The sequence below is a fragment of the Rattus norvegicus genome, chromosome 16 (assembly GCF_021556685.1).
Source record: "Rattus norvegicus strain SHRSP/BbbUtx chromosome 16, alternate assembly SHRSP_T2T, whole genome shotgun sequence".
Classification (NCBI taxonomy): Eukaryota; Metazoa; Chordata; class Mammalia; order Rodentia; family Muridae; genus Rattus; species Rattus norvegicus.
In genome coordinates this window covers 69,618,816-69,646,213 of record NC_141549.1, presented here as the reverse complement: position 1 = coordinate 69,646,213, position 27,398 = coordinate 69,618,816, and the positions used below count along the sequence as shown (strand labels likewise).

General features: G+C 41.1%; 2 protein-coding genes across 47 annotated transcripts in view; both read right to left on the bottom strand.

Moving 5' to 3' along the window:
• Erich1 (glutamate-rich 1) overlaps window positions 1-27,398 on the bottom strand; it is a gene marked incomplete at its 5' end in the record, with an annotated part of 52,793,804 nt that overhangs the window by 14,018,150 nt on the left and 38,748,256 nt on the right.
• LOC148000601 (uncharacterized) overlaps window positions 1-27,398 on the bottom strand; it is a 251,643-nt gene that overhangs the window by 184,833 nt on the left and 39,412 nt on the right. For 16 of the 47 annotated variants that reach the window (XR_015639990.1, XR_015639991.1, XR_015639996.1 and 13 more), the window contains exons 1-2: window positions 8,387-8,638; window positions 8,185-8,289 (exon numbers count right to left, since the gene is read on the bottom strand). Coding sequence is in view for 4 of the 47 variants with exons in the window: in XM_087589442.1 (XP_087445568.1) it covers window positions 8,185-8,289; window positions 12,558-12,591 (139 nt within the window). In the remaining 43 variants the exon portion in view is untranslated. Of the gene's footprint in view, window positions 1-1,505; window positions 1,692-8,184; window positions 8,290-8,386; window positions 8,642-12,502; window positions 12,839-27,221; window positions 27,369-27,398 lie in introns of those variants that run through there. The other 31 variants (XR_015640007.1, XR_015640025.1, XR_015640023.1 and 28 more) reach the window with 14 other exon arrangements.

Here is a 27,398-nt window from a genome sequence, read left to right as displayed (position 1 = left end):
AGTGGTGACACTGGAAATACCAGGACAAAGAGTAGAGCAGAGACTGAAGAAAAGGTCATCCAGAGTCTGCCCTATCTACAGATCCATCCCATATGCAGCCACCAAACCCAGACATTTGCTGATGCCAAGAAGTGCTTGCTGACAGGAGCCTGATATGGATGTCTCCTGAGAGGCTCTGCCAGAGCCTTACTAATACAGATCAGGATGCTTGCAGCTAGCCATTGTAATGAGAATGAGAAACTCAATGGAGGAGTTAGAGAAAGGACTGAAGGAGCTGAACTGGTTTGCAATCACATAGGAAGAACAACAATATCCACCAACCAGAACACCCCAGAGCTCCCAGGGACTAAACCACCAACCAATGAGTATACATGGTGGGACCCATGACTCCAGCCACATATGTAGCAGAGGACGGTATTGTCTGACATCAGTAGGAAGAGAAGCCCTTAGTCCTGTTAACCCTGTGTAGGGGGATGCCACAGTGGTGATGTGGGAGTGGGTGGGTGGGAGGGTGAGCCTCTCATAGAAGCAGGGGTAGGGGGAAATGGGAAAGGGGAAAACATTTGAAATGTAAATTCATAAAATATACAGTAGAAAAATAGTCTCATAAAAAAGAAAGGAAAAAAATAGTAAGAAAATTCTCACAGATATGCCTGCGTGCCAGACAGGACTGATGAAGGCATGAGGTTCTCTCATCACGAGCAGGGAAAGTTGACAAAGACTAACCAGAACAGACAGGCTCTCCATTTTCAAGAAATTGGAACTTTGTGAAGGTGGAGATGTTTTCTTTTCTTTCTTTCTTTTTTTATTTTTTTTTTTTTGTATCTTCATTAACTTGGGTATTTCTTATTTACATTTCAATTGTTATTCCCTTTCCCGGTTTCTGAGCTAACATCCCCCTAGCCCCTCCCCCTCCCCTTCTCTATGGGTGTTCCCCTCCCCACAACAATCACGTTCACTGGGGTTCAGTCTTGGCAGGACCAAGAGCTTCCCCTTCCACTGGTGATCTTACTAGGCTATTCATTGCTACCTATGTGGTGGGAGACCAGGGTCAGTCAATGTATAGTCTTTGAGTAGTGGCTTAGTCCCTGGAAGTTCTGGTTGGTTGGCATTGTTGTTCATATGGGGTCTCAAGCCCCTTCAAGCTCTTCCAGTCCTTTCTCTGATTCCTTTAACGGGGGTCCCGTTCTCAGTTCAGTGGTTTGCTGTTGGCATTTGCCTATGTATTTGCTGTATTCTGTCTGTGTCTCTCAGGGGAGATCTACATCCGGTTCCTGTCGGCCTGCACTTCTTTGCTTCATCCATCTTATCTAGTTTGGTGGCTGTATATGTATGGGCCACATGTGGGGCAGGCTCCCTATCCCCTCCCAAGGGTATTCTTGTTCCCCTTTTAAAGAAGGAGTGAAGCATTCGCATTTTGGTCATCCTTCTTGAGTTTCATGTGTTCTGTGCATCTAGGGTAATTTGAGCTTTGGGCTAATAGCCACTTACCAATGAGTGCATACCATGTGTGTTTTTCTGTGATTGGGTTACCTCACTCAGGATGATATTTTCCAGTTCCATCCATTTGCCTATGAATTCCATAAAGTCATTGTTTTTGATAGCTGAATAATATTCCATTGTGTAGATGTGCCACATTTTCTGTATCCATTCCTCTGTTGAAGGGCATCTAGGTTCTTTCCAGCTTCTGGCTATTATAAATAAGGCAAGGCAGCTTATTCTTATTAGAGAGAGGGGGTAGGATCTGATACTCTTCCTTCTCTTACTGCTTGGGATTCTCCTTTAGCCCTGCATGAGTTATTTTTACCTAGTGCTATCGCAAAGTATATGATAAGTACTACTTAAAGGAGGAAGGTTGGTTTTGTTCAATGTCTAAGTGAACATTTTTCATGATCCGAGAGGAGGGAGTATGGCAGCAGGTACACGAGGCACTTGGTCATGTGGCATCTGCAATTAGGAGGCAGAGAAATGAAGGCTTCTACTCCACTTTCTTATTTTTTTATTCAGGGTGGGATCTTCCCTCCCCTGTTAAACCTCTATAGCGATATTTGTCACAGACATACCCAGAGACCTGTCACCTAAGAGATTCTAAATCTATCCCAGTTGGCAATGAAGATTAGCCATCATCACAAGACCCTTGGCTTCTTCATCCTCAGGAAGCCTATGCTTCTTTTTTATGAGACACATTTTATTTCATTTTTAACAAAATATAAGATAAAGCAAAAACCATCACATTGAAGTTGGATAAAGCTAACCAAAAGAAGGGAAAAAAGCTCCAAGGGAAGGCACAAAAATCAGAGAGACCCATTTGAAAATGCTAATCTCGGCACCATAACATATATGCAGAGGACCTGATGCTGACCTACGAAGGCCATGAGCTTCCTGCTTCACTTTCTATGAGTTTGTATGAACTTTGTTCATTTGATTTAGAGGGCCTTGTTCTCCCAATGTCCTCCACTCCCTCGGCCCCTCACACTCTTTCCTCCTCCTCTTCCATGGAGTTCCATGAACTCTGAGAGGAGGAACAATTTAATGGAGACACCCCATTTAAAGCTATGTGTTGCAAGGTTTCTCTCTCACTCTCATTCTCTCTTTGCATAATGTCTGGCTGTGTACCTCTGCATTTGTTCCCATCTGCAATGCTTTATCTCTTACTAATTTACCTGAACTATGCCTTGGAAATCCTATCTTCCTGCTTATATCTTTCATTTCATACTGTCACATAACATATATCATGTAGTAGGTTTTGTTTACTATTCACAGTCATCTAGTGCCTGTCTTTTAGAAACACCATTCCTTTTCATATAATCTCATGACACATAGCTCTTCATGCAGCAGGATTCCTCCCAACCTCTTTTTAAGAGATAACACAAGTATTTGGCCTTCAGCTTGAGCTCTTCCTTATCTCCCCACTCTGATAGAGAAGACACATATTGTTTATGCATATGTGAATACATAAACCAATAAGCAAGCATGTTCTGCAAGATATCTTCTGTGTAGATTTTCATATTTACCTGCCTTCATATAGGAGCAACGTCACACAAAAATGTTTTTAGTCAATCAAACATTCTTCCAGTTCAATGAATATCAGTGCATCTGACCCCAGTTCATAATGCTATTGATTGAACACATCAGTTTCTGATGCTGTTCAATGCCTGGAAACTATAAAAATAATTTCTTTGGTAGCTGACCTTGAGTGGAGGCTCATTTGGAGGATAAGAAACCCCAGGGGCATGGAAAAGGCAGTGGATTGCCAAGTTTCCTTGGAAGACAGATTTGCTAGGCTTCTGGTGTCATATCAGGGATCATGGGGAATACCTCAACTCGGATTTTTGTCACTGATTCAGTCTCTCTGCAGAGACTTAGTAATGCCAAAGTAGTTCTTGAGGTCTCACATCTGTTCTGTGCTCATGTTTGGCACATCTGTTTGAACCAAAATCAGTGAGAATCGACCTAAAAGTCATTTAAAATCGGACTCTCATTATTCCTTCCTTCCCTCACTGAGTTCCCAATGCCTGTTGTACATGAACACACAAATGCACGCACATGCACACACGTGTTCCATAGATTTTCTGACTACACCAAAATTTTATCAGCTTGTCTTATTAATATCATGACTCGGTATCCCCCATTCTCTAGTATATCACCCTTGCTAATCACTGGTTCTTAAGGAAAATTTGTTAAGGGGTTGCAGAGAAGGAAAGAAAAGCAACTCTCTAGCTACAGAACTTGAGGAATAAATTCAAACTCATTTTCTGAGCTACAGTGAGATGTTTCACGGTAATGTCAAACCTTTCTATGAATACATTTCTTTATCTTCTGTGACCCTAAACGGTGCCTGTAGGTTGATGTCTATATGCAGGTGAGGGCTGGCAAAATTATGTCAAGGTCATGATTGAATAGTAAAAAATAAGATGGGGACAAAGCTTTTGTAAGGCAGAAGAGAAGGCAAAGGAAGGAGAATCAAGATGGAGAACAGTGACCCAGATTCGGGTGGTCTTAAAGTGATAAGGTAGTTGGATGGATTTATATAGGCAAATTTACCTTGTCTAGGTGGGTGGTTTATTATATCTTTATCAATTGGTTGTGAGTTCATTGTAAAGCTGTATTATAGCTTGAGAACTTAATACATAAATCTGATTGATAAATTACATTTTATTGAGTCATGATTTCACTGGGTTATTGGGAGTGTGAGCAGAGTCCATGGCTGGGAACCATGATAGGCCAACCCATGCTGGACTTCTAGAGCCCTGATTTTACTGGGTAGCTGGAACCAGAGAGTTCGCAGCTAGCAAAGAGCTTCTGGGAGAGATACTAACTAAAGAAATAAATTATAATACGTTCCACTTGGCCCCACGGGTGCTGGAACTAACTCTAGGGACCAGAGTGGCACTTTGCCACACTGGAACAGCTGGCGGACTGCCCAGGTTAGAGAGTATGGTGGTGGCCAGAGTGGAGCTGCTGAGATTAATTAGTGCTAGTTCCTATGGCCTGACAGAGCCAGAGAACGACTGCTGGGGTCAGAGAAAGCCCAGGAGAGAAGCACTGAGCAGTACTCGCAGGAACAAGGTCACGGCCCTTTTTGTTTTAATGCAACATTTCCTACCTGCTTTAACTAAGATTGCCACAAAAGTGTAAGTTAATGCCAGAATGAGGGCGAGCCTGAAGGCAATCACTGCAGGGAAACAAACCGCAAAGAAGTGAGAATGCAAACTGGGTTCGGATTGACTTTGTCAACCCGAATCAAACCTTCAGGGAGTTTGATGCCAGGTAGCTCATTGTCAGCATATTTTGTTAGCATATTTAAAAAACTGTCCAACTCGAGGAAAAGTTGACAGACAGCAATCATTCCATTTCAGTTCCCAGACAACAACCATTCCAACAGTAGATACACAATAAAGCTTAAAGTGTGACTACATAGAAACTCCTTTGCAAAGTACATGTGGCCATGGGGGTGGATTCTACAGTTAAAAGGCAGCGAATCTAGTGTGGTCTCTAACTAAGATAGCATAGAGGACAGCAGTGTCTGTGACGTCTTCCCTAAGGATGGGTTCTATGGACTGGGAGCTAAAGGTAATGGTTTAGCTAGGAAGGGTCTAGGATAAACATTCTGGGGAACTTGGGTGATGTCTTCCTCCACAGAAAGTAAAAACGTCAATATCCACTCCCAGATTTCTGGGCTGGAAATGGGTATTTCCTCCTTCGAGGAAACACCCCTGTGATTAACATTGCTGGTTTCCCTAGTTATCTGTGGCCAAAAAGCTCTTTGTGTTCCCAACACCATGGTGTTTAAGTCAGCTGCTCACATGGTAGAAAAACCAAGAAAGGCAGAGTAGGAGCCTGAAGGGCAAGCATGGTACAGGGAGAAAACCAAGGCTATTTTAATAGAAGAATGTAAGATGCCATTGTCACTTCTATTGAAGACAGATACTTGATTTCGCTGAGAGCGTTCAAAGAAGGAAACTGTAGTCACCAGCTAGAGATATAATGCAATATCATTTCATTGCGAGCTAGTGAGTATTTCAAGGGGTGTTAACTCTAACTTCAATTACTTGACAGGGTATCTGGGCCCCTTGACAATCACAGAATTTGACAACTAGAGAAAAGACCTAGAGAATACATCAGGAAAATCACTGAAGTTGGAGTGGCCATATGAAAGGGACATCTAACAAAAGTAGCTAACCCAGTCTGCCTCCTGAACCTCTTGGATGTGTGTTTTACCAAGATTTTTACCATTCTTGAGCACTTAAGAGAGTGCTAAGCTCAATTTTAGTAAAATACTCCAAATAAAGTAGTTAGCGAGACAAGATACAGTCCTTGCCGCTCCAGTTAATTCAAAATCCATACTTTACATGATTATTTCTAATTCCTGTCATGTATTCTAAACGACTTTGCATTTAAGCCAAAACTTAATGGATCCAGATATTTTCCTGATGGTGTAACGCAATTTGTTCCCTCAAAACTTTCATCCCCTGGTTGCCTTAAACTCAGGGGGCCTCGCTCTCTTTAATTTTTCCATTCCTCGTTTTCAACAAGCATGGAGCTACCATCAGACAGCTCAGCAAGCCATCTGGGTGTGAGGTTCATGGAGAATCGTCCCTGTTACCGTTCACTGGCCTTTCATAATGATGCAGGCCACTGTCATCACAGGAAAAGGACTGACTTTCTCTCAATGTACATGTTCTCTTCTCTGGAAACCAGCATCTGAACATCACCAATGACCAAGCAGGCAGGCATGGTAATGTCAAATGTCACAAACAGCACATTTGGAATTATTGTAAGAGGAATCAACCTGATATTCATTTCGGTTAATCAACTTGTGTTTCTAGCCATTCAGATCATTATTATTATCATGAATTACCTGTTGGTTCAATGTGTATATTGAATCTTGGAGAAAAGCTCTGTAATCCCTTAGAGTATATCTCCAACCTACCATCTAAAATGGACTTTTAACTGTCCATCTTGTTGGCTCATCAGTTCTGGGTGATGTGGAAATTTGTGGGACTACATACCCCATTCTATCTAAAATTTGAGAATCATTTGCCTAGAAAATTAAGCGTGATTAGGCTGGGTATGCATGAGGATGTGAATGACCTTAAGAAGAGATGATAAGGGCTGGAGAGATGGCTCAGCGGTTAAGAGCACTGACTGCTCTTCCAGAGGTCCTGAGTTCAAATCCCAGCAACCACACGGTGGCTCACAACCATCTGTAAAGAGAACTGATGCCCTCTTCTGGTGTGTCTGAAGACAGCTACAGTGTACTCACATATATTAAATAAATAAATCTTTAAAAAAAAGAAGAAGAGATGATAATTATCTGAAACAGATATTTTATAGCCTAAATGTATCGGTGACAGGGAGGACTCATGAAAAACAAGTAGTTCAAATATGGGATTGAGGTAAAGAATCAAAAAGACTCTCTGAAAAGTTTCTAAGGCCAATATCCTAGTATCTATAAAGATTCCAATATAAAGAACAGGTCACTTTGGATAAAAAGCAGATCTCAAAACTGTAGGAAAATATATAAGATAAAACATCTTGTAATATCACATATAATATAGTGTAATATGCGCTGATAGATCTATGTCAAAACAGCAAAGAATACACCTGACTGACTTCCAAATAGCCAAAGGAGAAACTACTTGTCCAAAAATAGAACATTGTATCATAACCCAAGGCATAACAAATATATAGGAGTCCATGGTGATAAAAAAAATGAATGAACAAATAAAATTTATCAGTTTTCTGTATATAACATAAAATAATTTATTTCCTCACTGCACTCTAAGAGGTAGACTATAACTTATTTTCTCATGAGCGATGTATAACTCCTAACAAATGAATAAAATGGAGAAAGTTAGAAATGGTCCAACTTTTCATGAAAAATTATGAAAAAAGTGTATGTCATTATGTAAATGGCACTGGAGGGCTACTGATAATCCAGGAGCAGAAAAGCAAGTAAAAACCAATGACATCTAATACATTGGTCCATTAATAGTAACAAATACATGACACTAGTATAATATATGGGCAAGAACAAAATCTGGGCATAAAGTAGGAAAGGACTCTAAAATATTACCATCACCACTTTTCTATAAATATAAAAAGATACAAAATGGTTTATGTAAAAATATACTGAATTAGTTTTACTTGAATAAGCATTTTTGTGGAATGTAAAATCATGCCAGTTGGTAAGGTAGAGTAGGTTGAGACCCAGAGACCTGGAGACTCGGTGGACACACACCTGAGGCTTAGGCAACTCCCAGCTCCCTGCCACACTCCCGACGTAGAGCACATGCCATGCTTCTCACATAAAAGAGACGTGATCTGTAGTCAAGTAGGCCCCCATCCTCATCGTAGGCCTGGGGACCCCCAAACGAGCTCCAGATGTCTCACATCTCAGACTATGCTTCCCCACCCCTGAAGCAGTGTCTAGGTGCTTCCCTACAACCCAGCACCCACCCCAGCCAGGGCATGGAGTAAGCCAAACTCCCTGAGTTCCGTCTCCCCAAGCAGCCTTGCCCAGTGACGAGCAGACGCAGGCCAACAATCCTACAGATTTTCACCAGAAAGGAAACAAATTGAGAAAGCCTGGGAAAGAGTCCACTCATAAAGCATTTGGTACCACCCATGAACCCTGATTAAATCTCTAACTCCGCAAAAGTAAGGGTAAAATACTAATACCTTGAAAGGATCTTAGTGAGATTTCTCCAGGAAAAGCAGAAGGTAAAACACAGCTTCCATGGAGAGAGTACGTCTGGATAGTGATCCTCAAGCAGGAGTTAGAACCTGAAGAGACAGACAAAAAGGTGCACATGAGGGGAAACAAAACACTGGCAGTACTTTATTGTGATGCCTGAGTTTCAAAAACACAGGAGAAACATACCTTTATCCTACCACTGTCTACCCGAGAAGGAAAAAGGGAAATGATTGTCTTATGGGTGACTTTAACTCCATACCAAGTGTTGCATCCCTGGGTATTTTTGGTTGTCTGTGTATATAAAAATGACCCTGTAAACTCACACATGTATTAGATATAGGACCTAGCAGAGAGCCTGAGGCAAAAAGCAAGATGCAGGCAGTACTGAGAAGTCTGAGAGCCGCTCCCACAGCCACTGGCTTATGCAACAAAGTCCTGGCCATGAAGTAGGTCAAGACAGTATATATAGACAGAACATAAAACAGTCAAGCATATCATCTTACTGCCCTAGTCACAATAGTTCTTTAATGCTACCATATGAAAAGAAATGCATGAGAGAAATTTTCAGGGAGAAAGATAGCATTGTCCTTTGGCTTTTCTCACTTTTACTTTCTACACCTTTTCTTCAACATCCTCTCCAGATCCTTAATCAAACTACCCTGAATGAAACAGAAAATCTTTCCCTTTTTTGGCATGGAAACAAAATGGACAAATTGCAAACCTACTGAATTACAAGCCAAGTATGATACTGTAAAGCAGTTCTATTTATTTACACCACCTGTTCGCAAAGTTTAGCATGTACCAACTTATCCAAAGACAGAGTGTGAAATGCAGATGGCTGGGCTTTAGAGGTTCTCATCAAGTACAGATCTGGGCTCCCCTCGTAATGGTATGATATATGATATAACACCAAAACAGATGATAGAAAAATATGTGCATACATGCATATATACATACATATACACAAATGTGGAAATATTTTTATACTCCATATATATTCATACATAATGAAGAGAAAGGCTTTTAATATGGGGAATTGTTTTACATGATTATGGTGACAAATAACTTCCGAGAGCTTCTAGACACTCTGGAGATCCCATGTTATATTTTTAATACAAGTGTCAAAGCATCTTACTACTAGGGAGCTGATAACAGAGTTTGACTTCACATGCAGAAAAAAATGAATACACTAGACTCAAAACACAGACATCTAGAAAATTCTTCTTTTCCCTGTCTTTCCTTCAACCCAGACTTCCAGAGGATAGAATGCAGAGAACCAGCTGGGGAGAGCAATCTGCTTATTTTCTTTCTTGACCACAGTGTTAATTTCATCTAAAATTTCATTCCTTGACAAACTGAACATACTGCTTAATCTTCGAACACCCTATAAGGCCAATCAAGCTTATGGATCAATAACCTCTGAATAGGTTTGGAGTGGGTCCTGACAGTTGGCATTTCTGACAAAGCTCACTCAATGGTAGTCTGGTGGTCAAGGAACCATATGTTGAACATGACTGCCCTAGAAGTGGACCAGCTACACAGGTTCTCATTACAAATCACAGTTGTGTTGGCATTGCTGTAGATCCAAGACTCTTTCTTTAGAAGGTTTCCCATTATATTCAGGAAGCTTTTCCATTAGGAATGCAAGCTATCATGGTATTGGTACAGAGACAGACAGATAAACCACTGGAATAGAATTGAAGACCCAGAAATGAACCCACACACCTATGGTCACTTGATTTTTGACAAAGGAGCAAAAACCACCCAATGGAAAAAAGATAGCATTTTCAGCAAATGGTGCTGATTCAACTGGAGGTCAACATGTAGAGAATGCAGATCGATCCATGCTTATCACCCTGTACAAAGCTTAAGTCCAAGTGGATCAAGGACCTCCACATCAAACCTGATACACTTAAACTAATAGAAGAAAAAGTGGGGAAGCATCTCGAACACATGGGCACTGGAGAAAATTTCCTGAACAAAACAACAATGGCTTATGCTCTAAGGTCAAGAATCGACAAATGGGATCTCATAAAACTACAAAGCTTCTGTAAGGCAAAGGACACTGTGGTTAGGACAAAACGGCAACCAACAGATTGGGAAAAGATCTTTACCAATCCTACAACAGATAGAGGCCTTATATCCAAAATATACAAAGAACTCAAGAAGTTAGACCGCAGGGAGACAAATAACCCTATTAAAAAATGGAGTTCAGAGCTAAACAAAGAATTCACAGCTGAGGAATGCCGAATGGTTGAGAAACACCTAAAGAAATGTTCAACATCTTTAGTCATAAGGGAAATGCAAATCAAAACAACACTGAGATTTCACCTCACACCAGTGAGAATGGCTAAGATCAAAAACTTAGGTGACAGCAAATGCTAGCGAGGATGTAGAGAAAGAGGAACACTCCTCCATTGTTGGTGGGATTGCAGACTGGTACAACCACTCTGGAAATCAGTCTGGAGGTCCCTCAGAAAATTGGACATTGAACTACCTGAGGACCCAGCTACACCTCTCTTGGGCATATACCCAAAAGTGCCCCAACATATAACAATGAAACATGCTCCACTATGTTCATAGCAGCCTTATTTATAATAGCCAGAAGCTGGAAAAAACCCAGATGCCCTTCTACAGAAGAATGGATACAGAAAATATGGTACATCTACACAATGGAATATTACTCAGCTATCAAAAACAATGACTTTATGAAATTCGTAGGCAAATGGAGGGAACTGGAAAATATCATCCTGAGTGAGGTATCCCAATCACAGAAAAACACACATGGTATGCACTCATTGATAAGTGGCTATTAGCCCAAATGCTTGAATTGCCCTAGATGTACAGAAAACATGAAACTCAAAAGGGATGACCAAAATGCGAATGCTTCACTCCTTCTTTAAAAGGGGAACAAGAATACCCTCGGAAGGGAATAGGGAGGCAAAGTTTAAAATAGAGGCAGAAGGAACACCCATTCAGAGCCTGCCCCACATGTGGCCCATACATATACAGCCACCCAATTAGATAAGATGGATGAAGCAAAGTGCAGGCTGACAGGAACCGGATATAAATCTCTCCTGAGAGACACAGCCAGAATACAGCAAATACATAGGTGAATGCCATCATTAAACCACTGAACTGAGAACGGGACCCCCGTTGAAGGAATCAGAGAAAGGACTGGAAGAGCTTGAAGGGGCTTGAGACCCCATGTGAACAACAATGCCAACCAACCAGAGCTTCCAGGGACTAAGCCACTACCCAAAGACTATACATGGAGTGACCCTGGGCTCCAACCTCATAGGTAGTAATGAATACCTAGTAAGAGCACCAGTGGAAGGAGAAGCCCTTGGTCCTGCCAAGACTGAAGCCCCAGTGAATGTGATTATTGGGGGGAGGGCAGAATGGGGGGAGGATGGTGAGGGGAACACATATAGAAAGGGAGGGGGATAGGGGTATGTTGGCTCAGAAACCGGGAAAGGGAATAACAATTGAAATGTAAATAAGAAATACTCAAGTTAATAAAGATTAAAAAAAAAAGAAAAAAGAAAGAAAAAAGGCATGCAGGCTATCACTCTGCCTACTCTCTTCCTTCTTCTGGAGGGAATGGGCTTCTGGCTCCAGTGTCCTACTTCCCTCTCTGTTTTTCATGATGAATTTAAGATAAAGAATGGCACTATGGGCCATTCGAGCAACAAGAAAATAGAAAGGGGGAAAATAGAAGGCCATTTCATACTCTCTGATATGAACAGAACCAGTTCTCTATGACGGCTTCCTACAGAGGTTCAACCAGGCTAGACAAACACTGTGCTCATAGAAAGTGTATTGTCGGTCTTCCTGGTTGCTGCCATTGCAGAGAGCCCGTGGGCAGCACCCCACGAGCGAACTTGAGCCTCGGGACCACAGGTAAGACGAACTTTTCTGCTGCAAGAAAGCTGCCTGGTGAGCTTGGGACACACGGAAGCAGAATTCCTCTAGGACCAGGCACGTTCTGTGTTTACCGGAAGTCCCACACCCTGGGATCCCGGCCCACAGCAGCTCTCTGCTCCCAGACCCTGTGAGAGAGAGACCCAACTGCCTGGTCAGGTGGGCACTCCTGAGGCTGCAGAGCGGAAGAGACCACCAACACTCCTCACCCCTGCTCACATCCCTGGCCCAAGAGGAAACTGTATAAGGCCTCTGGGCTCCCGTGGGGGAGGGCCCAGGAGCGGCAGGACCCCTGCCAGAGACACCGCCGGACCCTGAAGGAAACAGACCGGATAAACAGTTCTCTGCACCCAAATCCCATGGGAGGGAGAGCTAAACCTTCAGAGAGGCAGACAAGCCTGGGAAACCAGAAGAGACTGCTCTCTGCACACACATCTTGGACGCCAGAGGAAAAAGCCAAAGACCATCTGGAACCCTGGTGCACTGAAGATCCCGGAAGGGGCGGCACAGGTCTTCCTGGTTGCTGCCGCTGCAGAGAGCCCCTGGGCAGCACCCCACGAGAGAACTTGAGCCTCGGGACCACAGGTAAGACCAACTTTTCTGCTGCAAGAAAGCTGCCTGGTGAACTAAAGACACAGGCCCACAGGAACAGCTGAAGACCTGTAGAGAGGAAAAACTACACGCCCGAAAGCAGAACACTCTGTTCCCATAACTGGCTGAAAGAAAACAGGAAAACAGGTCTACAGCACTCCTGACGCACAGGCTTATAGGACAGTCTAGCCACTGTCAGAAATAGCAGAACAAAGTAACACTAGAGATAATCTGATGGCGAGAGGCAAGCGCAGGAACCCAAGCAACAGAAACCAAGACTACTTGGCATCATCGGAGCCCAATTCTCCCACCAAAACAAACATGGAATATCCAAACACACCAGAAAAGCAAGATCTAGTTTCAAAATCATATTTGATCATGATGCTGGAGGACTTCAAGAAAGATGTGAAGAACTCCCTTAGGGAAACACAGGAAAACATTAATAAACAAGTAGAAGCATACAGAGAGGAATCACAAAAATCCCTGAAAGAATTCCAGGAAAACACAATCAAACAGTTGAAGGAATTAAAAATGGAAATAGAAGCAATCAAGAAAGAACACATGGAAACAACCCTGGATATAGAAAACCAAAAGAAGAGACAAGGAGCTGTAGATACAAGCTTCACCAACAGAATACAAGAGATGGAAGAGAGAATATCAGGAGCAGAAGATTCCATAGAAATCATTGACTCAACTGTCAAAGATAATGTAAAGCTGAAAAAGATACTGGTCCAAAACATACAGGAAATCCAGGACTCAATGAGAAGATCAAACCTAAGGATAATAGGTATAGAAGAGAGTGAAGACGCCCAGCTCAAAGGACCAGTAAATATCTTCAACAAAATCATAGAAGAAAACTTCCCTAATCTAAAAAAAGAGATACCCATAGGCATACAAGAAGCCTACAGAACTCCAAATAGATTGGACCAGAAAAGAAACACCTCCCGTCACATAATAGTCAAAACACCAAACGCACAAAATAAAGAAAGAATATTAAAAGCAGTAAGGGAAAAAGGTCAAGTAACATATAAAGGCAGACCTATCAGAATCACACCAGACTTCTCGCCAGAAACTATGAAGGCCAGAAGATCCTGGACTGATGTCATACAGACCCTAAGAGAACACAAATGCCAGCCCAGGTTACTGTATCCTGCAAAACTCTCAATTAACATAGATGAAGAAACCAAGATATTCCATGACAAAACCAAATTTACACAATATCTTTCTACAAATCCAGCACTACAAAGGATAATAAATGGTAAAGCCCAACATAAGGAGGCAAGCTATAACCTAGAAGAAGCAAGAAACTAATCGTCTTGGCAACAAAACAAAGAGAATGAAAGCACACAAACATAACCTCACATCCAAATATGAATATAACGGGAAGCAATAATCACTATTCCTTAATATCTCTCAACATCAATGACCTCAACTCCCCAATAAAAAGACATAGATTAACAAACTGGATACGCAACGAGGACCCTGCATTCTGCTGCCTACAGGAAACACACCTCAGAGACAAAGACAGACATTACCTCAGAGTGAAAGGCTGGAAAACAATTTTCCAAGCAAATGGTCAGAAGAAGCAAGCTGGAGTAGCCATTCTAATATCAAATAAAATCAATTTTCAATTAAAAGTCATCAAAAAAGATAAGGAAGGACACTTCATATTCATCAAAGGAAAAATCCACCAAGATGAACTCTCAATCCTAAATATCTATGCCCCAAATACAAGGGCACCTACATACATAAAAGAAACCTTACTAAAGCTCAAAACACACATTGCAGCTCACACAATAATAGTGGGAGATTTCAACACCCCACTCTCATCAATGGACAGATCATGGAAACAGAAATTGAACAGAGATGTAGACAGACTAAGAGAAGTCATGAGCCAAATGGACTTAACGGATATTTATAGAACATTCTATCATAAAGCAAAAGGATATACCTTCTTCTCAGCTCCTCATGGTACTTTCTCCAAAATTGACCATATAATTGGTCAAAAAACGGGCCTCAACAGGTACAGAAAGATAGAAATAATCCCATGCGTGCTATCGGACCACCACAGCCTAAAACTGGTCTTCAATAACAATCAAGGAAGAATGCCCACATATACTTGGAAATTGAACAATGCTCTACTCAATGATAACCTGGTCAAGGAAGAAATAAAGAAAGAAATTAAAAACTTTTTAGAATTTAATGAAAATGAAGGTACAACATACCCAAACTTATGGGACACAATGAAAGCTGTGCTAAGAGGAAAACTCATAGCGCTGAGTGCCTGCAGAAAGAAACAGGAAAGAGCATATGTCAGCAGCTTGACAGCACACCTAAAAGCTCTAGAACAAAAAGAAGCACATACACCCAGGAGGAGTAGAAGGCAGGAAATAATCAAACTCAGAGCTGAAATCAACCAAGTAGAAACAAAAAGGACCATAGAAAGAATCAACAGAACCAAAAGTTGGTTCTTTGAGAAAATCAACAAGATAGATAAACCCTTAGCCAGACTAACGAGAGGACACAGAGAGTGCGTCCAAATTAACAAAATCAGAAATGAAAAGGGAGACATAACAACAGATTCAGAGGAAATTCAAAAAATCATCAGATCTTACTATAAAAACCTATATTCAACAAAACTTGAAAATCTTCAGGAAATGGATAATTTCCTAGACAGATACCAGGTACCGAAGTTAAATCAGGAACAGATAAACCAGTTAAACAACCCCATAACTCCTAAGGAAATAGAAGCAGTCATTAAAGGTCTCCCAACCAAAAAGAGCCCAGGTCCAGACGGGTTTAGTGCAGAATTCTATCAAACCTTCATAGAAGACCTCATACCAATATTATCCAAACTATTCCACAAAATTGAAACAGATGGATCACTACCGAATACCTTCTACGAAGCCACAATTACTCTTATACCTAAACCACACAAAGACACAACAAAGAAAGAGAACTTCAGACCAATTTCCCTTATGAATATCGATGCAAAAATACTCAACAAAATTCTGGCAAACCGAATCCAAGAGCACATCAAAACAATCATCCACCATGACCAAGTAGGCTTCATCCCAGGCATGCAGGGATGGTTTAATATACGGAAAACCATCAACGTGATCCACTATATAAACAAACTGAAAGAACAAAACCACATGATAATTTCATTAGACGCTGAGAAAGCATTTGACAAAATTCAACACCCCTTCATGATAAAAGTCCTGGAGAGAATAGGAATTCAAGGCCCATACCTGAACATAGTAAAAGCCATATACAGCAAACCAGTTGCTAACATTAAACTAAATGGAGAGAAACTCGAAGCAATCCCACTAAAATCAGGGACTAGACAAGGCTGCCCACTCTCTCCCTACTTATTCAATATAGTTCTTGAAGTTCTAGGCAGAGCAATCAGACAACAAAAGGAGGTCAAGGGGATACAGATCGGAAAAGAAGAAGTCAAAATATCACTGTTTGCAGATGATATGATAGTGTATTTAAGTGATCCCAAAAGTTCCACCAGAGAACTACTAAAGCTGATAAACAACTTCAGCAAAGTGGCTGGGTATAAAATGAACTCAAATAAATCAGTAGCCTTCCTCTACACAAAAGAGAAACAAGCCGAGAAAGAAATTAGGGAAACGACACCCTTCATAATAGACCCAAATAATATAAAGTACCTCGGTGTGACTTTAACCAAGCAAGTAAAAGATCTGTACAATAAGAACTACAAGACACTGAAGAAGGAAATTGAAGAAGACCTCAGAAGATGGAAAGATCTCCCATGCTCATGGATTGGCAGGATTAATATAGTAAAAATGGCCATTTTACCAAAAGCAATCTACAGATTCAATGCAATCCCCATCAAAATACCAATCCAATTCTTCAAAGAGTTAGACAGAACAATTTGCAAATTCATCTGGAATAACAAAAAACCCAGGATAGCTAAAGCTATTCTCAACAATAAAAGGACTTCTGGGGGAATCACTATCCCTGAACTCAAGCAGTATTACAGAGCAATAGTGATAAAAACTGTATGGTATTGGTACAGAGACAGACAGATAAACCAATGGAATAGAATTGAAGACCCAGAAATGAACCCACACACCTATGGTCACTTGATTTTTGACAAAGGAGCCAAAACCATCAAATGGAAAAAAGATAGCATTTTCAGCAAATGGTGCTGGTTCAACTGGAGGTCAACATGTAGAAGAATGCAGATCGATCCATGCTTATCACCCTGTACAAAGCTTAAGTCCAAGTGGATCAAGGACCTCCACATCAAACCAGACACACTCAAGCTAATAGAAGAAAAACTAGGGAAGCATCTGGAACACATGGGCACTGGAAAAAATTTCCTAAACAAAACACCAATGGCTTACGCTCTAAGATCAAGAATCGACAAATGGGATCTCATAAAACTACAAAGCTTCTGTAAGGCAAAGGACACTGTGGTTAGGACAAAACGGCAACCAACAGATTGGGAAAAGATCTTTACCAATCCTACAACAGATAGAGGCCTTATATCCAAAATATACAAAGAACTCAAGAAGTTAGACCGCAGGGAAACAAATAACCCTATTAAAAAATGGGGTTCAGAGCTAAACAAAGAATTCACAGCTGAGGAATGCCGAATGGCTGAGAAACACCTAAAGAAATGTTCAACATCTTTAGTCATAAGGGAAATGCAAATCAAAACAACCCTGAGATTTCACCTCACACCAGTGAGAATGGCTAAGATCAAAAACTCAGGGGACAACAGATGCTGGCGAGGATGTGGAGGAAGAGGAACACTCCTCCATTGTTGGTGGGATTGCAAACTGGTACAACCATTCTGGAAATCAGTCTGGAGAATCCTCAGAAAATTGGACATTGAACTGCCTGAGGATCCAGCTATACCTCTCTTGGGCATATACCCAAAAGATGCCCCAACATATAAAAAAGACACGTGCTCCACTATGTTCATTGCAGCCTTATTTATAATAGCCAGAAGCTGGAAAGAACCCAGATGCCCTTCAACAGAGGAATGGATACAGAAAATGTGGTACATCTACACAATGGAATATTACTCAGCTATCAAAAACAACGACTTTATGAAATTCGTAGGCAAATGGTTGGAACTGGAAAACATCATCCTGAGTGAGCTAACCCAATCACAGAAAGACATACATGGTATGCACTCATTGATAAGTGGCTATTAGCCCAAATGCTTGAATTACCCTAGATGCCTAGAGCAAATGAAACTCAAGACGGATGATCAAAATGTGAATGCTTCACTCCTTCTTTAAAAGGGGAACAAGAATACCCTTGGCAGGGAAGAGAGAGGCAAAGATTAAAACAGAGACTGAAGGAACACCCATTCAGAGTCTGCCCCACATGTGGCCCATACATATATAGCCACCCAATTAGACAAGATGGATGAAGCAAAGAAGTGCAGACCGACAGGAGCCGGATGTAGATCGCTCCTAAGAGACACAGCCAGAATACAGCAAATACAGAGGCGAATGCCAGCAGCAAACCACTGAACTGAGAATAGGTCCCCTATTGAAGGAATCAGAGAAAGAACTGGAAGAGCTTGAAGGGGCTTGAGACTCCATATGTACAACAATGCCAAGCAACCAGAGCTTCCAGGGACTAAGCCCCTACCCAAAGAGTATACATGGACTGACCCTGGACTCTGACCTCATAGGTAGCAATGCATATCCTAGTAAGAGCACCAGTGGAAGGGGAAGCCCTGGGTCCTGCTAAGACTGAACCCCCAGTGAACTAGACTGGTGGGGGGAGGGCGGCAATGGGTGGAGGGTTGGGAGGGGAACACCCATAAGGAAGGGGAGGGGGGAGGGGGATGTTTGCCCGGATACCGGGAAAGGGAATAACACTTGAAATGTATATAAGAAATTCTCAAGTTAATAAAAAAAAATATATAAAAAAAAAAAGAAAGAAAGTGTATTGTCGTTTTGGCTTTTTTCCCCTACCGGGTAATTAGGAACCTTTCTTTTTGCTAAAAGATCAATATAAGAATCAAACCACCCCTAGCATGCAGTTCAAGTTCTAGCCACTACACAGATATGGCAGACATAGAGGTAAGAAGCATTCACTCTCATGTTCTTCAGGTCTTTATGCACAGGTCCTATCTTGAGAACAATGACAAACTGGTATCTGTTGCTTTTAACCTAGCCCACCATGAGATATAGAATCAATAGAATACAGCCATTCCCAGTGAGGAAATGAGTAGCACAAGAGTTGAGAGAAGGCCTGTGTCCCAAGATTTATATCTGAGACATGGCTCATTTTCTTGGAAGCCACAAATCTCTGAGAGAAAATGAGAAGTCAGCAATTATTAACAGGCCAATGGGCCCTAGACCTTATTTCTTGGCCCTATATATGTATTAAGGAGGAGTGCCTGAGAAAGATACCTTTTGATGTTCTGTTTCATGGCTCTGACTCTCTTTGCTAAAAACATCAAACTAGGATATTAATCCACAAATAGGAACAAATCATTCTGGTACTTAATAAAGCAAAGCTAAAAATCCACACAATGTAATGATAACTTACTCTTCTTTTGCTGAACTCAGACTGTCTTTGAACACTTTGTGTTTCAACCTTCTATCCAGAAAGTATCTGTTCTCTGCAGGTATGCTGCTAGACTACACTTCCCTGTGTGTTGTCTTCCTCAGGCCAACACTTTCTGAAGGTCAGAGGAAAACCATCTATTGTTTCTTTATTCACAATAACCTATTTCTTGTGTGCCCCCTGAGTTTACCTTCTCTTTGTGAACATAAAGCTCTTTAAGCAGAAGCCTTACCATGAATAGCAACTAATGATCTCAACAATAAACTAAGGAGTCTACACCATTGGTCACCATTTACTTCCCAATGTCTTATAAAACTTCATATTCACAAGCTCTTCTTTCTGTCCTCTGTACTACTAGCCATCCTGCCACCATGCTCTTATTACATAATTACCTGTAACAAGAAACAGTAGTAAACAATTTCTTACTGAGGAAATTAAAAGTCTGTGTCTCTGTGGTCCCAGAACCCACACACCTACAGTCACTCGATCTTTGACAAAGGAGCTAAAACCATCCAAAAAAAAAAAGGCAGCATTTTCAACAAATGGTGCTGATCCAACTGGAGGTCAGCATGTAGAATGCAAATCGATCCATTCTTTTCGCCCTGTAAAAAGCTCAAGTTCAAGTGGATCAAGGACCTTCACATAAAACAGGATACACTCAAACTAATAGAAGAAAAAGTGGGGAAGAGCCTTGAACACATGGGCACTGGGGACATTTTCCTGAACAGAACACCAATGACTTATGCTCTAAGATCAAGAATCGACAAATTGGACTTCATAAAATTGCAAAGCTTCTGCCAGGCAAAGGACGCTGTCATTAGGACAAAACAGCAACCAACACATTGGGGAAATACCTTTAACAATGCTACATCTGATAGAGAGCTAATTTCCAATATATACAAAGAACTCAAGAAGTTAGATTCCAGAGAATCTGATAACCCTATTAAAAATGGGATACAGAGCTAAACAAAGAATCCTCAACTGAAGAATATCAAATGGCTGAGAAGCACCTAAAGAAATGTTCAACCTCCTCAATCAACAGGGACCTGCAAATCAAAGCAACCCTGAGATTCCATGCCACACCAATCAGAATGACTAAGGTCAAAAACTCAAGGAACAATAGATGCTGGTGAGGATGTGGAGAAAGAGGAACACTCCTCCATTGTTGGTGGGATTGCAAACTGGTAAAGCTCAGAAAATTGGACATTGTACTACTTGAGGACCCAGCTATACCATTCCTGGGCATATACCCAAAAAATGCTCCAAAATACAACAAAGACACATGTTCCACTATGTTCATAGTAGCCTTACTTATAATAGCCAGAAGCTAGAAAGAACCCAGATGTCCATCAACAGAGGAATGCATACAGAAAATATGGTACATTTACACAGTGGAGTACCACTCAGCTATTAAAAACAATCAATTAATGAAATTCATAGGCAAATGGATGGAACTAGAAAATATCATCCTTAGTGAGGTAACTCAATCACAAAAAAAAAATAAATAAATAAAACACGTGTTACACTCACTGATAAGTGAATATTAGCCCAAAAGCTCAAATTACCCAAGATACAATCCACAGACCACATGAAGCTCAAGAAGAAGGATGATCAAAGTGAAGATGCTTCAGTCCTTCTTAGAAAGGGGAACAAATATATTCATAGGTGGAGATATGGAGACAAAGTTTGGAGCAGAAACTGAAGGAGTGGCCATTCAGAGACTGCCCTACCTAAGGATCCAGACCATACACATACAGTCACCAAACCCAAGCAATATTGCTGATGCCAAGAAGTGCATGCTGGCTGGGGATTTAGCACAGTGGTAGAGCGCTTACCTAGGAAGCGCAAGGCCCTGGGTTCGGTCCCCAGCTCCGAAAAAAAGAACAAAAAAAAAAAAAAAAAAGAAGTGCATGCTGACAGGAGCTTGATATAGATGTCTCCTGAGAGGTTCTGCCAGAACATGACAAATACAGAGGTGAATGTCATAGTCAACCATTGAACTGAGAATGGGTCACCATTGGAGAAGTTAGAGAAAGGATTGAAGGAGCTTAAGGGGTTTGTAACCCCCATAAGAACAACAATACCAATACCAACCAACCAGAGCTCCCAGGGATTAAACCACCATCCAAAAAGAACACATGGACAGACCCATGGCTCCAGCCACATATGCAGCATAGGATGGCCTTCTTGGGCACCAATGGTAGGAGAAGCCCTTGGTCCTGCCAAGACTGGACGCCCCCCTCACTATAGCAGAAAAGGAGGAGGGATGGGGGTTGGTTGGGGAGGGGGAACATCCTCATTGAAGAAGGGGGAAGGGGCGATGTGATGGGGAGGTTTATGAACAGGAAACCGGGAAAGGGGATAACATTTGAAATGTAAATAAATTTAAAAAATCCCATTAAAAAATACTGTTGGAGAGAACACAAAGCTTTATGCCTTGGATGGGTCCTTTTAGAATAGAATATCACAAAGCTAATGGCATTTCTAATAAGTCCTAGTCCGGGAATCACAAACATACTATTCTGTTCTTTAGACCTAGCTATTCTAAACATCTCAGCTCTAAGTTTCTATTACATTGGTTCTCAGCTTATGGGTCATGACTCTTTTGGGGATCTAATGACCCTTTCACAGGGGACAGTTGTTTACATTGTGATTCATAACAGTAGCAAAATTACAGTTATGAAGTAGCAACAAACGTAATTTTAAGGTTGGAACATAACCACAGCACGAGGGACTGTATTTAAGGATAATAGCATTAGGGAGGTGGAAAACACCGTTCTCCTGGATAGAAAATGTTTCCTGGCTCCACCAAGACAGTCACATGACCCCACACCTAGCCATCAGAGAAATTGCCTTTTAAAGCATCAAGGATCATTTTGACAAGTTTCAAGCTTTACTTTGAAATTCATTCTCTCTCTCTCTCTCTCTCTCTCTCTCTCTCTCTCTCTCTCTCTCATCTCCCCCTCGTGTGTGTGTGTGTGTGTGTGTGTGTGTGTGTGTGTTACACTACAGTATGCACATAGAAATGAAAGAATACACTATGGTATTCTGAAATCATTACTCCAAAAGAGACAAGCTACCCTTTAAAACTCAATCTCCACACTGTGAAAGTCAAAGACTTCCCAAGTTTGAGATATTTCGGTCAGGGGTCACTTGGAAACTGGCTTAACAAGATTGCCTTTTCACTGTGTGAGCCATTTAATTTCTTCCAGCTGCATTACGCTGCTGACTGGCTGGCAAAGGGAACTGCTCCAAGGTTACTTGGAGGGACTCTGTGTACCAGAGTGTGGCATGCTTGTTACAAACCAAGGTAGAATTACGGTTTAAGTCTTTACTTTTACCCAAGCAAATACACAATGAAACATACCTCTATGTTCTCTTAAAAAATGTCATCGTATATCATGTACATCTCACATGACCAGTAACCATTCTCCTGAGATTAGTTTGTCATTGCTGTTCGCTGACTATTTTTCTCTAGCTGTACATTAAATGTCAAGAGTTCTCTGAACTCACATTCCTGTTCAGGCCCCTCACACCCTTAGCATACTCTTCCTCTCCGCTTCTGTATTCTCCCATCACTATATGTGTCAGAACACTTGATGACTTGAAATCACCATCTCATAATAGATCGTTCCTCTGGGTTGCATAGTAGTCAGTACTGTAGGCATAATGTTATTGTGCACCGTGTAAAGATTATCCTTGTATTATTTAAATGCTGGTTTCCGTACTCCCATACCTTGGTTACAATCCTTATTCTGGGAATCTTCTGTCTCAGTGTTGTGTAGACATTGTTCTCTAATAGTCCCTGATTGGTTAATATCAGCCAATGACTGAGCAGGGAAGAGAATAGGGATTAACGTCCTCCCAGGCAAGGGGCGGGGAGGGAGAGAGAGGAAGTGGGGATTCTGCCATAAGGAGACAGTCCTGGAGACTTCAAGAGAAAATGGCTGGAGCAGAGAAAACCAAGAAGTGAAAGGATCTCTGGGATTTTGTCTTGGAGGTAGCCAAGGATTAAATATATATTAATATTAGAGGATTAAAATACATTAATATTCCTCAATTGTTGTGTCTTTAAGCTGTTAAATAAACAAAACAGTCCTTCTTCAGTTATGTGGGAGCTAGTCACATAAAATCGCCACCTGAAAGTTGAATGGTATTATTTCACAGGTGAACTTTAACACCATCTACAATGTAATTCTTATCTCTGTATGTTACACAAACAACATGCATGCCAGACACAAGATCTCTTTCTTCAGGACAGTCACCACCACTGTGCTGTCTGTTTCTCATTGTTACCTCCAATGGTGGTAAACATCATTCATTCTCACCAGAGTCTAGGTCATTTATAATTTTACTCAATGGAATGTTCTAACTCCCACTAGTGGTAGAGATGATCTTGTGTTGAGTCTAGCCAATATTGAAATGTAAGCAGATTCCTGTTTTCTTTCCATGACTGCTCCCTTCCTTAGACTCAGTATGTGTAAGGAGACATTGGAAGAATGTCACTGTGGCACCTTCTCAATCTGAGACCCTTACTGATTGCAACCCAATTGACTGTTGGTTTCTTTTGTTTTGCTTTGCTTTTGTTTGTTTTTGTTTTTTGTCAACTTGACACAAGCTGGAGAGATGTCTTAGAGGAGCTGATTAATAAATTACCTCTATAATATTAGCCTATCTATATGCGAGTCTGTGGATCATTTCCTTGATTGATATAAAGTAAGACGGTCCATCCCACTATGGATGGCACCAACATGATGCAGGTGGTCCTGGGGTATATAAGAATACAAACTTAGCAAGCTACAAACAGCAAGCCAGTAGTCAGCATTCCTCTAAGTTCTTTGCTTCAATCCCTTCCTCTATGTTCCTACCTTGAGTTCCTACCTTAGCTCCCATCAATGGATTGAGTGGCTTGGGATATGAAAACCACATAAACCCTTTCTTGCCCAAGTCGATTTAGGTCACAGTCTTTATTATTGTAATAGAAATCTAACTGGGACAGTGACTATGGTGTCAATGTTACATACACTCCCTAGAACCTGAATAAAATGAACAAGTAAATATATATTTGCTGTATAAACCTCTTTAAATTGCAGCTTGCTTGTTAGCATACCATATCCTACCTAATTAGCCTGCTCTATGTCACTGATAGGACCTACATTTCCACAGAACCAAACATCACTGTGTTCCCATCCTTAACATTCTGTATCTCAGTAATCATTCTGATACTTCTCCATATATATATGTATATATGTGTGTGTGTGTGTGTGTGTATACACATATATATACATATACACATACACACACATATATATACATACATACACACACACACACACACATATATATATATATATATCTCAAAACCACCCTTTTAGAGGAGACAGACTACTTAACTAGATCAATTCTACACATTTGCAGCCCAGCTAGACCACCTCCCAGGGATTCTTGCTAGCAGCTAATTTCTTCTTGCTCTGGGCTTTCTCCTGCTGTTTCCCGTTCATTGTTCCTATAGCCCCACCTGTAGATTTAGAAGAAAGTACCGAATACTACTAAGCATTATTTTTATTGGGTCTATTTTTTATTCCTGTGAGACCTCCCTAGAGAAATCCCTATTATATTTGGAAGACAGTAACATCAAATTTGCAGAAAAAGGACTATAAATGGTGGCTTCATAGTACTTTCAGTGGCTAAGCCCCCAGGGCTCTCACTTTGAGCTGTATTTAAACTCACACGTTTAGATTTAGAGGATAATTTCTAATAGTTGGTCCCCTACAGGGTTTGCTAACTGTGCTTCCTACCTTAGATATAAATAACCAAGTGATAGGCAAAAGGAAGGATGCTGGTGCCTACAGTTTCAATGTGGAAATTCCTAAGATTGTATTTTCTAAATAGAAGTTAATAATAATATAACATTAATAATTAGTCCATTAGTCAGTTATTGTTTTAAAGAAAATTGTTTTGTGCTGTACTTAATTATGGTAACATCGCTTTTATTTTCTATAGACTCACTGTTTCCTTTTAAACAATTTATAGAGATGCTAGCTACTGTGATTGTATAAATTCTTTTTCAAGATGACTATTATTAATCTGTTCTTACTCTGATGTCACAACTAAATATTTCTGCAGGGGAGAAAAACATTCCATGTTTTGTTCTCTAGCTGTTTCTTCCCAAAAGCCTCATGACCTACCAGATGTCCCCAGCAAGTTGGTATGGGTAACACAATGGAGGAAGGAGGGTGTGGGTGACATGATTTATATTAGGGGGTGGACAGAAGTGAAAAGATTTAAAACAGATCTTCAAAAACAAAACAGTTTCTGGAATTCCTCACTCACCCTAAAGTACAGTGATAGGTAGCATTAACAAAGTCCTCCAGGAAGCGAGCTGCCAGGCTTCTTGGAGGATGCTACAGCAGTCTCAGTGCTCAGAGTAGCAGAGAAGTCCGGCCAGGATGAACAACCCTGGGTAGTGCACACCAAGCTTTAGAATTCTTTATGATTTGCTTGTATGACAAACTGTCTAAATGATGAATCAGGGTAGAGTTTGCAAAGAAAAATAAAACAAAACTTATGTTCCCCTAAAGTCCCCTTCTTGTTGTTTGCTTGCCTTTGGAAGCTGAGCGAGTGGCTTCCACTATGCTGACCTTACCCTCCCTCTCCTGCAGGAAGAGTTCCCAGAGGCCTGCTCTACATGGCTCGTCTCTAGGAGCACAAGCCACATGAGGTACAGAGTCACCCTGATTGTTGGCTACCTTGAATGCCATCTTTTTAAGATGTTCCAGCTATGGTTGTTGTGTTTTCTACTATATATTCTAGTGTGTGTCATTTCTCGTCCATATCTCTGTCCCATCTTTGGATAAAGTACTGAGGAGAGCCACATGAAACCCCCAGAAAATAAATGATAGAGTTGTTTGGAAAGAAATATCAGCATAAAGAGAGAAACACAGATGTCCTTTAATATCTATGCAGGATTAGTTGCAGGAACCCATGTCAGATATCACATGTGTGGATACTCAAGTGCCGTATAAACCTGCTCATCATTTTCATATAACCTACACACATCATCCTGTGGACGTTAAATCATCTCTAGATCATATCTGATGGAATAACAGCTACAATATATAATTAGCCTATCTATATGCGAGTCTGTGGATCATTTCCTTGATTGATATAAAGTAAGACGGTCCATCCCACTATGGATGGCACCAACATGATGCAGGTGGTCCTGGGGTATATAAGAATACAAACTTAGCAAGCTACAAACAGCAAGCCAGTAGTCAGCATTCCTCTAAGTTCTTTGCTTCAATATATGAATTGAATAATATATGAATATGATGTAATATATGAAAATGATGTAAGCATATTCAGTGCAAAGGCAATTCCTTTAAAAAATTACTTTTGCAGCACACAGGGTTAGTCCACAGAGTCAGAACCTGCAAACAGCACTGTGTCAAGGATAACAATTAAGAGGTTGGGACAGAAATAAGGGAAAACACTGGCAGATAAGTGAGAATCAAGAAGCTGGGAGTCCCACATGGGTTAAAACCTACGTGCTTAGTCTAAGACTTCTAGACCACATTGTGGCCAGCTTCTCTCCAAGCTACCTGGGTCTTCATACTTGGCTTTCTCTTGATTTTGAAAATATGCCAAGTCCGGGTCTGTTCATTGGATATATGAAATGTTCTTGCCCCAAATACCCATTGTCCCATTTCTAGCACATTTCAGGTATCAGATTAATCGCCATGGAGACACTTCATCCACAAGGCTGTTATGGCTAATAGAGACCTTCACACACACGCACGCACGCACGCACGCACACACACCATCCCTCTGAGCTCCCCAATTTCTATCATCTCATTATCCCTTGTACATTGCACTTGTCAGTTTATAGTGACATGTGTCTTTCATTTACTGAAATACAGTGATACATGATTTCTACCTCCTCAGTTCTGTCAGCTTCATGCAGTGCAGGGAACTTGTCTCCTTCATCAATAGCCAGAGTCTGTGAGAGCCCGGAGCTTGACAGGCATTAGGGTGAGACACGGGTCATCATTGAATGAAGAAAGATGAGCACTCAAGCGAGAAGCTAACAAACCAGAAAATCAACAAAGGAAAT